This window comes from Loxodonta africana, chromosome 4 (assembly GCF_030014295.1).
Source record: "Loxodonta africana isolate mLoxAfr1 chromosome 4, mLoxAfr1.hap2, whole genome shotgun sequence".
In the NCBI taxonomy this organism is placed as follows: domain Eukaryota; kingdom Metazoa; phylum Chordata; class Mammalia; order Proboscidea; family Elephantidae; genus Loxodonta; species Loxodonta africana.
In genome coordinates, this window is record NC_087345.1 from 116660744 (window position 1) to 116673781 (window position 13038).

General features: G+C 38.1%; 1 protein-coding gene across 1 annotated transcript in view; it reads left to right on the forward strand.

Moving 5' to 3' along the window:
- ST8SIA1 (ST8 alpha-N-acetyl-neuraminide alpha-2,8-sialyltransferase 1) overlaps window positions 1-11674 on the forward strand; it is a 166305-nt gene extending 154631 nt beyond the window's left edge. The window contains exon 5 of the mRNA XM_003405691.4: window positions 1827-11674. Within this exon, the coding sequence (XP_003405739.1) occupies window positions 1827-2313 (487 nt within the window). The 3' untranslated portion in view covers window positions 2314-11674. The remainder of the gene's footprint in view (window positions 1-1826) is intronic.
- Window positions 11675-13038: the final 1364 nt, after the last annotated feature.

Sequence of the window (13038 nt, forward strand, 5' to 3'; positions counted from 1 at the left end):
TTCCCCCTTTTGATCAGGATTCTTCTATAGAATCTTTGATCAAAATGTTCAGTACTGGTAGTCAGGTACCATCTAGTTCTTCTGGACTCATGGCAAAAGAGTCAGTTGTTCATGCAGGCGATTAGCCACACATTCCATTTCCTTCTCCTATTCTTGACTCTCCTTCTTCCTCTGTTGATTCAGGTGGATAGAGACCAATTGTTGTATCTTGGATGGCTTTTTGCATGATTTTAAGACCCCAGGTACAACACAACAAAGTAGGAGGTAGAACAGAAGCACTAAACATGTTACTAGGCCAGTTAACTGAGTTGTCCCATGAAACCATGATCCTAAACCTCCAAACCAAGAAACTAAATCCCATGAGGTGTTCAGTCATACATAAGCAGCCTCAGTTGCCGCTCTTTTGTTGTTATTGTTGTTAATGTAAATGTCTGTCACACATTTGCCAATTCAACTTTTTACAGTTGTATAACTTATTGACATCAATTAATCAGCTGTGCATCCCTTTCTCATAATCAATGTGATTTTTCCATCACCGTAAACCAAAACTCAGTGCTCCATAAGCAATAACTCTACCCCACCCCCTATCTTCACCTCCCTCCCACCCCTGGTGATCACTAATAAACTTTGGTGTCTTTACATTTGCCTGTTTTTGTCTTTTTATATAACTTTTATATATAATTATAGATTTTTAAGGGCTTTCTTCTGCCTCTTGAATGGTCTTGGTTTCCTCTGAGTTTCTTTGTTCTGTTTTATTCTCTGACACTTGAGCTGGAGGCTTTCCTTCAATGTCTGCTTATATTGGCTCTCTTGTTCAGCGATTGGAAGTTCTGTGCAGGACTGGGGCTGTCCATAGGTAGGCTTCATTGTTGGCTAAGAAGGTAGCAAGGTGACTTTCTCTTGGGTAGCTCCCAAATGTCATTATCTGTAGGTCTTTTCTCTTGGGCCAGTCAGTTTTAGTATTCTGCTTGGGAACTGTAAACCTGGCTGTCAACACTGTATGAGCTGAGAAGAATTCTGAGTTTCCCCAGTGATGGGCCAGCTATCTGGACACTCCTCCTCCAAAGGCAGAATTAATAATTTTTTATCTATATTCCATAGTATTTTATACAAATATCAGTTGTACACATTCATATTTATTTTGTTTCCACAATTGGACTTGAATTTCCTGGGTCCAAAATTAGTCATTAGTTTTTAACTCTCAATGCCTGGCACATAGAAGGTATTCCATACATTATAGTTGACTACATTTGAACCAGAGATCTTATCTTTCTGTATAATCCAAATGGAAAGAACAGAAAAGTAGAATTCTTTGGAGAGAGCTATACTGGCAACTTGCAACATCATTTTGTAATAGTAACAAGTCTTTCTTTTCCATGTAATATTATAGAATCATAGAATTTGAATGGAAGATGTATTTTACAAATGGTTCCTTTGATTTGCAGATGAGGAAACTATTCCACCATTTATACCACATTGCACACGTAGCTTTTATCAAAATTCTACTCAACAACTTTTGTGATGAGTATTGATGAGTATTAAACGATTTTACATTTCAGAGGAATACATTCTGGAAAACAACAAACTGTACAATGTGCACTTTTAATCCAGACAAAATACTTTAAACAATGTTAACCTGAGTTTAAAACTTTGGGGTGGGGGAAAACTGGGCTACTCGTTGACAGATAATTGGTAAATTCAAGGAGAATTATGAATGCAAGGAAAGTGTTTTACCAGTTTTTGCTGAGATGATTTGAGCCATCAGGGCCATCGGAGGAACAAGAGTGGGTTTATCTGGGTTTAATTGAGCTTCTTCTCTTTCATAGGTTTCAAAACCTGCTTTGGTCCAGAAAGACATTTGTGGACAACATGAAAATCTATAACCACAGTTACATCTACATGCCTGCCTTTTCTATGAAGACAGGAACAGAGCCATCCCTCCGGGTTTATTATACACTGTCTGATGTTGGTGCCAATCAAACAGTGCTTTTTGCTAACCCCAACTTTCTGCGTAGCATTGGAAAGTTCTGGAAGAGTAGGGGAATTCATGCCAAGCGCTTGTCCACAGGACTCTTTTTGGTGAGTGCAGCCCTGGGTCTGTGTGAAGAAGTGTCCATCTATGGCTTCTGGCCCTTCTCTGTGAATATGCAAGAGCAGCCCATCAGCCACCACTATTACGATAACGTCCTGCCCTTTTCTGGCTTCCATGCCATGCCAGAGGAATTTCTCCAACTCTGGTATCTTCACAAAATCGGTGCACTGAGAATGCAGCTAGATCCATGTGAGAACACCTCACTTCAACCCACTTCCTAGGAACTATGGAAGAAGAAGGAACTGAGCCAGGGTATTTTTGTTAGGTTTTCTATGTGACTCCAAAAGAAAATGGTCAAGTTCCTTCATGGATTTGCGTGGGCCACTTGGAGAGCCAAAAAAAAAAAAAAGAAGCAGGATAACAAAAACCGAAGGAAAGCTCTACTTTTGATGTTGGCTTAGAGGATAAATAAGAAAAGAAATGTCCCACGACATGTTTTATAGCACATTGTGGATTTTCAGCTGTAAAACGCTAATGAAATGATGATGTTTATGCGGTTCAAATGTAGAAGATACAGTGTAAAAACAAGATGGACCTCTAGTTATTGAGGCTGAGGAGCTACTTGAGATAGAATAAAGACAATGCCGGGGAAAAGCGTTGCTGATCACCAACACAAACTGGGTTAATACAAAAACAAACCAACAAACAAAAAAACCTACAGGTTTAGAACCATAGAGGGTTTTTTTATTATTATTACTTATTTTTGCCCTATTTAGGGGCAGTGGGTGGGTGCTGGTGTAGATTAAAAAAAAAAAATCCCTTGCTGAGTAATAAGAATATCAAATGCTACACCTGATAATTGTGATTTGTTGAACCAAGTCTATGTTAATTATGTTGTATTGTTAGGTGCTGTCGAGTTGGCTTCAACTCATAGTGACCCTATGTACAACAGGAAAAAACACTGCCCAGTCCTGCACCATCCTCACAATCGTTGCTATGTTTGGCCCGTTGTTGCAGCCACTGTGTCATTCCATCTCCTTGAGGGTCTTCCTCTTTTTCCCTGACCTTCTGCTTTACCAAGGATGATGTCCTTCTCCAGGGACTGGTCCCTCCTGATAACGTGTCCAAAATAAGTGAGACAAAGCCTCACCATCCTTGCTTATAAGGAGCATTCTGGCTTTACTTCTTCCAAGACAGGTGTGCTCATTCTTCTGGCAGTCCCTGGTATATTCAATATTCTTCCCCAACAGCATAATTCAAAGGCATCAATTCTTCAGTCTTCCTTATTCATTGTCTAGCTTTTGCATGCATATGAGACCATCAAAAATACCATGGCTTATGTCAGATACACCTTAGCCCTCAAAGTGACATCTTTGCTTTTTAACACTTTAAAGAGGTCTTTTGCAGCAGATTTGTCCAATGCAATATGTCATTTGATTACTCGACTGCTGCTTCCTTGGGCGTTGATTGTGGAGCCAAGTAAATTGAAATCCTCAACAGCTTCAGTATTTTCTGTTTATTATGATGTTGCTCGTTGGTCCAGTCATGAGGATTTTTTTTTTTTTATGTTGAGGTGTAATCCATACCAAAGGCTATAGTCTTTGATCTTTATCAGTAAGTGCTTCAAGTCCTCTTCACTTTCAGCAAGCAAGGTTGTATAGTTCCCCCTCGTTTAAAAAAATTTGAAATAAGAATTGCTTCCTCCCTTTTTGTCAAGTCTGCTTAGACAATGTGAAGCATTGCTGACTTTAGACTGTGTTGATTCTGTTAGCCTGGATAACAAGAGTCACTTTCTCTCCTCCTCAAAATTTAGGCCATAAACTCAAATTTTAGATCCACATTACATAAGCCTGTTTGCATTGTCATTAGTATTTTAGTACAAAAAGAAAGACTACAAATGCGAGTGCTTTATTTTTTTAAAAATTGTCATGATTGTTTCATAATGTAATGTTTAGAGATGAAGTAAAGCACAATGAAGTAAATTTTAGTCTTGGTGGAAGACAGGCTATAAGACACATCCCTTTTTCTTTCTTTTTTTTTTATTGAACTTTAGATGAAGGTTTACAGAACAAACTAGTTTCTCATCAGTTAGTACACACATTGTTCCATGACATTGGTTAAGAACACCACAACATGTCAACCCTCTTCCTTCCCAAACCTGGGTTCCCTATTACCAGCTTTCCTGTTCCCTCCTTCCTTCCAGTCCCTGCTGCAGGGCTAGTGTGCCTCTTTAGTGACACATCCTTTTTTGTATCTACCATAGTGTAGCCACACTAAGATCATATGCATGTGTACTCACCACCATGCACAGACACACGTGCAGACACACAGAGTTAAACAAAACTCGTTCCGTGTGACTATACCAGCTGTATCCATGTGGCCTTGTATGGCAAAAATGTGTAACCAATGTTGGAGAGCCACAAATTTGTTACATATTATCCACTTCATATTGTTATAAGATAAGCCAGCTTCCTGGGTGTTTCTCATATTATCCATACCAGTATTAGATGCAAATCTTACCCCAAAGTGATTACCCAGAATGAGCAGACTTGTTTCACTCATTCTGACTTCCCAAGTATATCACGAATGGACCCTGTGTTGAGCATGGTCACAGACAGCAGGGTTCATACAAGTAAAGGGATGTGAATTAGCTGTTTCTTCCCTAGTAGCAAGTAGGACTACTTAGAAAGCTTGTTATACCAAATCTGACACACAGCAAGAAAACTGTAGTGCTCACAAGCCACTGGATGTGTTTACATGTAAGGGAAATGTAAAGGAAACCTCTCTTTTTTGTGCTTTGGATGCCTTAAGCTAAAAGGAGACATTAGAACTTACTACCTTTATTAAGCTGTGTCAAAAAATTCTGCTTCAGTTTTGATATTAGAAACTTAGGATACCATAGTAATCCTGGTGGCTTAGTGGTTAAGAGCCGCAGCTGCTAACCAAAAGGTCAGCAGTTCAAATCCACCAGGTGCTCCTTGGAAACTTTATGGGTCAATTCTACTCTGTCCTATAGGATCGGTATGAATTGGAATGAACTGACTCTACAGCAGTGGGTTTGTTTTTGTTTACCATGCCATAAAGTTAAAATAGGTGACATATTTTGGTGGGTTAACTTACAAGATAGCAAGATTTAAAAAAAGCCCCCTTGGAAAATTTCTACATTGTTGGCATAGGCAATTTCTAAATGTGATTAAATAGTGAAATTATTACCACAATTAGCAGTTAAAATATGACTGGTTGACATAACACACATTATATTGCTACTTAGAAAGATAAGAATTTCAGAATATTGATTCTGTACAGTACTAGTTTGCTGTTTTGATCTTACATAGTAGTGCAAATGTAATGAGAGTGTGATGTAAATCAGCTTTAAGTAGTCACTGTATGTGCAATCCTAAATATATTTCCTCTTCTGAACCGGTGTTGTTTAATAGCTACCTAGAATAGGGAACGCACTTTTATCTCTACGCCCCACCAGAAATATAAAAGGGCTAACAAAAAACATGTACAAAAGTCATTAAAATATGTCATTCAAATTAATGTTTTATTTGCTACAATTGTTAAAAATGTAGTTAATGAGCATCAGAGAGCCCATGCATCAGAATTCTATTGAAAATGATATCAGGAAATTTTACATTTTAATTCCTGAGATAGAGTTATGCAATTGATTTGTGCAATGTTAGTTTATAAATTTGTGCAAAACCATTCTATGAGGCTTCTGAAAGGTAAAATAGAAATGACCAGAACTAATTTTTTTTTTTTTTTTAATAATGTTTGGCAGCCCTAGTGGTGTAGTGTTTAAGAGCTCAGGTGGTAACCAAAAGGTTGGCAGTTCAAATCCACCATCCGCTCCTTGGAAACCCTATAAGGCAGTTCTACTCTGTCCTATAGGGTCGCTATGAGTCAGAACCAACTTGAAGGCACCTGACAACAATAGCAATGTTTGACTAGACAAATGCTTCACAAATAGGTGTGATTGTGGCATCTCCCCTACCCCAGGGACAATTGGTAATGTCTGGAGACATTTTTGATTGTCATGACCCTGGGGGTGCTACTGGTATCTAGTGAGTGAAGGCCAGGGATCCTGCTAAACATCCTACAATGCAGCACCTCGCAACCAAGAGTTGCCTAGTCTAAAATGTCAGTAGTGCCGGGGTTGAGAAACCTGAATTATACCAAAATGAGATTTTGATTCTTCTACAGTGTCTTCACTTAAGGATACACATACATGCTCCTGTAAGATTACAATTTAATGAGAATGTTATCTTAAGAGTAATTACAGTTTGACATTATAGTGATGACTCATACGTATGCCCTTTTCATTGGCTAGATAAAAAAAAAAACTAAAGCAAAAACCAAACCTGTTGCTGTCGAGTCGATTTCAACTTATAGCGACCTTATAGGACAGAGTAAAACTGCCCCGTAGGGTTTCCAAGGAGCGTCTGGTGGGTTCAAACTGCTGGCCTTTTGGTTAGCTGCCATAGTTCTTAACCACCATGCTGCCAGGACTCCATAGATGTATCTTAACGTAGAGCTGTGTGTGTATGTGTAGTGTGAAGTTTTGTATCTATATATTTATTGAAATATATGTGTTTGTAAGTGAGAACTTCTCTAGCATTTTTTCTTGTAGAGTACTCTGGAATACTCTGTTACCATTAAGATATTGCACTGTAAGCTTTCATTATATTATTTTATCTGAAATTGGAAACTTCAGGATTGGGCCTTTTACTTTGCCAAATTTGGTCAAGTATATTTTAATATTACTGACCCTTAAGGTTCAGCTCAGAAAATATTCAGATTTTGGTAGACACGTTCAGTAAGAAAATATTTCATCACTTTTGATATATCTGCCAAGGAAAGACATCACCCTTTCATATCAGTCTTAATTTTTCAATTGATTTTTAGTAACAAAAATTAGGTTGTCCCATGCGGGCATGAGAGAGAGTGGAGAGACTGAAAACAGGAACCTGAAATGACTTTTAATTTGTATTAACCCCAATTTGAGAATTGCATTGACTCTGAGGGTCATGAATAAGGATGACTTTTGTTTAATTTTAATTGTGCGTCAATAAAATTAAGATGGGTGAAGAAATGTCATTCCATAACAAAAGTAATTTTTAACATGAAAGATTTTCTTTTTTTTAACATGGGAGAGGGCTTCTAGACACATAAGCCTTATATAGAGTATTTTACTAAAAGTTTACACAACATTGTGCATGTAAGCTGCAACCTCACACAAAGGAGTCACTGTGTTTTGGTTCTGTATGGTTCACTTTAGTTATTTTAACAAGGAAGCAAGTAAACGATCCCTAACAGGGATTATTTAGACAATGCCCTGTTGGGCTTTGTGATGTTTAATGCCCTTCTCTTGGCTAAAAACTTTGTTTAGGCAAGGTATAGCTTGCACCTGAAGCAATTTGGACAATGTGGCTTAAATATCTACATGTAAAATAGACTGCAGAAATCCTGGGAGTTTTTTTTTTTGCCAAAAATATTCTTAGATTAGGCAAAACCTTTCTAGGAAGATGATGGATGATACAGAAAGGAAAAAGATATCAGCAATGTTTCTTCTTGTCAGTAACTGTGGTAGTTTAATAATTTTCTTATATAAACCACCTATTTCTTTTGTTTTGAAAGCCAAGTACCTATATTTAATTTTTGTTTTTAAGAGTATTGACTTTTTGAAAATTTTAAATGCCTAATCCATGTTAGAGGGGACCTAAGGGAAAAAAATGTCACCATTCCCCTGAAATGTTTAGGAAATGTTTATTTTCCACCATAACCAGGTAAAATGTGCTTGATGTTTGTAGAGTTCCAAAGACCAAAAGCTATAAGGTCTTTTGCCAGAGCTTGAAGACCAGTATGTGGGGAAATAAGAATCCAGAGCTACACTGTGCTTTTTATTTCTCCATCTTCACAGGGTAGAGATTGACTCTCAGATAGTATGATTTAGATGGGAACACATCAGGGATGGAAACTGAATGAGTTAACAACTCCAAGACACCTGAAGCCTAGGTATTGCCTCTACAAATCAGCAATAAATATAACTGGCAGTTTTGGCAACTTGAATCTACAGCGAAGAGGGCAGGGGAGAGGATGAGGCAAGTGAAAAGGAGCAGACCACCAAGCCTTTAGCATGTAAAAGATCAGAATGGTCTCTGCTCTTGACCTTGGCTTGCCAGCGCCATCTATCTCTGTCTACTGGCAGAGGAGCTGGCTTAGCTCTGGGGTTGACCTTGTAGCCTTGTGACTAGAAAGGTGTTGTGAAAATTTGCTGAGAAGCTTAAAATTTTACACTGACTTAAACGCTAGGGGGTGGGGGAAGAGAAGAACAGTTTAAACTCGTGCTCTCTAAACTGGGGTGTCTTGTGACAAAGTACTGGTCATCTTAACCTAGTTATGGCCTTGCCAGTAATAATTGAAAGTGGAGCTTCTCTTTTGCCATTCAGATGGATTTTCTGAGTCCTTGAAGCTAGATAGACATCAAATATTCCATCAGTTCCTGTATACCCTCCTTGAAAGCCCTAGGGACTAGCCCAAAGGAATTTGGAAACTCAGGCTCGTCTGTTTATAAACTCTTAAATATGAAGCCACAATATTTAGGTTGAACACTGTAAAATCCCTATGTTGTCAGTGGAAGGAGACTTATATGAATCTACAATTACTGTAAACCTTCTGTCATAAATCATAAGAAAATGGATACTATCTGCTTTACCTAGGCTTGTCTTTTGACATTTTTACACACATTTCATATCTTAGAGGTGAAAGATGAACATAACTGCATAAATGAAAAACTTATTCAAACATAACACAATCTCTGCTCCTCATTGCAAGAGGGAAAAAAAAAAAAAATGTATGCTTCTGTTTCCCTCCTGATTTTCTTGTTTCTGGTGCCAGCATTTCTGATTTCTTTTAACAGCTAAGGAATGATTAATGTGACATACCTATGGGCATTTGCTCAATGTCCTTGAAAGCCCATGACTGTAATTTTTTAAAGCACAAAAGATGAATTATATTTTGTTTATGGTTGCTTATTGACCTGCCTCCTCTGTGTTCCCATTGATCTCCATAGTGTGCAAAAATCTTTTTCTGGTTTTGCTTTCTTGTTGAAGCTGTGGGATATTATCAATGATGCAGAACTGTCTGGGACTTTTATAGGATATTGTCTAAATATATCGACCGTGTCTCTTTCTGCCTCTATGTTAGACTTGCTCCAGCTACTTGTCATTTTTGAAATGTATGTTTCACCCAGTATCAATAAGCACCTAAGGGATGTGATTTCATCTAGGGCAGAGAAAATCAGGAGTCAGATATGTCTGTTCTTTGCACAGCAAAGGACATGGAGAATTGTAATTAAAAAAAAAAAGAGGTTCAAAGAAAAAGAAAAGATCAAGGGTAGAAGGGACCAGAGTAGGTAACCGATCAGAGACAGGGTAGGGGCTGTTGTCCTTGAATTGCAGTCCAAAAAGGAAATCTTTTTTCCAAAAAATTTTAAATAAAATACATTGTCATTCAGTCATTATGGTTAACAACGAGATGTTCAAGTAAGCAATGTGAGATCCTGATGGTGAAACACTTAGAGAAGAGAAGGGTGGCACCTGTCTACCCATTTGCACCCTGACCATCTATAGGCTCCTCCCCTTCCTGCCCTTCTCCAGGCCGTCCTTTCCTTGGTGTTTGAACCTATGTAAGTAAATGCTTCCATTTCTGTATCCCTCTTTCAACTGCACTTTGGCACATACTTCCGCAAGAAGATTATTATTTACATCTCCTGCCATGATGTGTCAGCAATAGTAGGAAGTGTCACCTTGAACTTGCCCTTCTGAAACATGGTCACCATATGCTATCTATAAAAAAAAAAAAAAACCCGTTGCTGTTTGCTGTCCAGTCGATTCCAACTCATAGCGACCCTATAGAACAGTAGAACTGCCCCATAGAGTTTCCAAGGAGCTCCTGACAGATTCGAACTGCCAATGTTTTGGTGAGCAGCCATAGCACTTAACCATTACATCCCCAGGGTTTCATAGTTAGAGGAAAAATGCTTTAGTCCCCTTGCCCCACAAATTTTTCAGAAGAAGTATTTTTTACATAAGCAGGAGTCCCCTGGGTGGTGCAAATGGTTAAGCACTAGACTCCTGACCAAAAGCTTGGCAGTTTGAATCCACCCAGATGCACCTTGGAAGAAAGGCCTGGTGATCTCCTTTTGAAAGGTTACAGCCTTGAAAATCCGGTGGGGTGCAGCAATTCTCTGTAACACATGAGGTCCCCATGAGTTGGAATCTACTCAAAGGCAACTGATTTTGCTTTTATTTATTGTTTAAACAGACTTACCCATGTTTTCTCCCCTATGTTTTAGTGCACACACACACACACCTTACATTATTTATGCCTATGGAAAAGAGTTGACTGCTGACTGGGTGGGCTGATGGCACAGGGTGCCTTAACTTTTTCTGGCTTGACTCCCACTTCCTTATGTATTTGCTTCATTCACCCCTGTCACTTAAGAGGTGTAACCATGACTGTTCCAAGTAGTATCTTGATCATCAGCAAGAGCTCATACATGTAGCAAATGTGACTATTTTATATAAATGCACAATAATAGTACATAGGCCTTGGAGATGTCTGATAACAGTATGTGAATATCATTTGTTGACATAGTAGAACCTTCTCGGAGGAAACTCTGTAGGTGATAGTTACAGGGGGATTCATAGATTAAGACTGTTTCTCGAGTGAATCATAGTGTTCATGGAAGCAAGGAAACGATCTGCCATTGTTTCTCATTCAGTCTCAAGCACCGATCTCTTGGTCCTTCTTGTTGGTAGGTTACTATAGACTCCCCCCTCATATTGTATAGGATTTACATTTAGAATGATTGATGGCCACTGGGGTAGATCATAGAGACGCTACAGGGCAGGGGAGTAAACAGGTAAAGATAGCTCCATTGAAAAGCCTGCAGAATCTTTAAAAAGACTGGAATGTTGCTCGAATTCTGTAGTTACCTTATAGCAGAGCTGGTCTGAAAAGCTTTGAAAAAAAAATCTTTTCTTTCATTTCTTTAACTCTTTTTGCAACTTATGTATTATTCCACACGTGTGCAAAATGTGTTTTCAAGGGCAAATATGTAGAGCCTGAAGGAAAGAGGAAAATAGGGAACTTCAAATACTCTTATTTCTCATACAGCGTAGCCTGACTACCAGTCCATGAATGTACTAATGTTGGAAAAGCTTTTAGATTAGAATATAAAACTGAAATCATCTTGAAAGTGTATACGGAATTGGTTAGTCCTAATTAAGTCAAACTCCCACTGGTAGGAGGTATGGGGATTTCAATGCTCCTCACTTCTTTTTCTTCGGAGCTTCATGTAAAATGTGGCAGGTAAGGGGGAGAAAACATAACTGGAACTTTTTTATAGTGTAACTTTAAAAAATAAAGTATCTGTCTCTGTTGGTCCTGCTGAGTTGTTTCTTTCCACAGAATCTAAACGGGAGGTTTGCTGTAAAAACATATCTTTTTCTTTGGTGTGTTCACTGTAATTAAGGCTGGCAGTGAGAAGGTTCAGTAAGTCTCAATTTCTCTACCTCCCTTACTTGGAGAAAATTTGGAAATGTACACTATGAATAAAATGATTTTTTTAAAATAGCTTTTGAAGTCTTTTTATTTCCCAGAAGTGTATAGGTAATGCTATTTCCTTTTTTCTTCCTCTTTTATTTTGTATCCATATCAACCACAGATTTTTTTTTCTACCCAGTGAAAACTCATGCTGCTTGGTGAAGAAATTATTTTAGAAACACAGAATTATATATGCTATAAATAGAACATCAGAACACTATTGTCACACCTTGTGTGGGTAAAAGGCACTCTCCTTTGGGCAAAATTAAATAGAATGAAAATTGAGCGTTTGTTTAATATGATTAACGTAAATGAACCTACTTTTCCCAGGGATAAAGTATTTCCTTTTTGTAAGGAGCCAGTATCAGTCTGTGTATCCTAGAGATACTTTAATAAATAAATTCCTAACACAATTCAAAACATTTAGACTCCCTTTGGGTTCATATGGGTGACTTTGAAAAGCTCAAGCATGCCTTCTTGTCTGAATTATTTAGATAATTGCTTCCAACTCCTATTTCCCTCAGGGTCTAGTGGCCCAGATCTGTCAGACCGTTTCTCAGAGAGGAGAGACATCAGGAAAGGTGACCTTGGTCCATCCTCTCTGATACATTCCTCCTCAGAAATTCATCAAAATGGTTTGTGCAGACTCCTTATGAATTTCTCTGACTTCATTCTCACATAACACTTCCTTTTGGGCTACAGCTATTTTAGGAGAAGAAATTCTGTTACCTAATGTAAAATCTGCCCAGTGTTGAGCTGAATCATTTGGGCGGGGGGGGGGGGGGGCGGAGGAAGCAAGACTCTTGTATAAATGTGGGTTACCCTAACTTATTCTCAGACCGTATGAGGAAAACAGAATTAACTTGTTTCAATAACTATCATTAAGTCAAAAATCTAGATTTTACTGAGTCCTGCTGTTCAACTTTGTTTCAATTTACGCATACCAAAACATATATTAAGACTCTGAAGGCGTTAATTACTCAAGATTTTTTTTCTAAACCTAAAAGGAGGGTAATTACAAGCCGTAGACTGTATTTTTGCTTCAAAACTTCTTTTGGATATATAGTCAGTTCGTTGATATCATTCTTGACATCATGATATCATGGGATGAAATTGAGCCCATGCTTAACATTTATAATATTAAGACAAATTACTCAGTTTTCTGAAATTTGGAAAATATAAGAAAGCAAGCCCTTTGTTACTTCTTTTATATAGAGAGAGCACAAGTGATTTATTTGAAAATCAGCCTCAATATTTGGAAACTTTTCCATAATAAACAATACAATCAAAAGTTAGATCACAAGATAATCAGTGTTTATTGGTCTCAAGGTATAAATCAAGAAGATTCCAATCTTTGTGTGTATGGGGAGGGAGGCAGTAGGAACGGGATACTG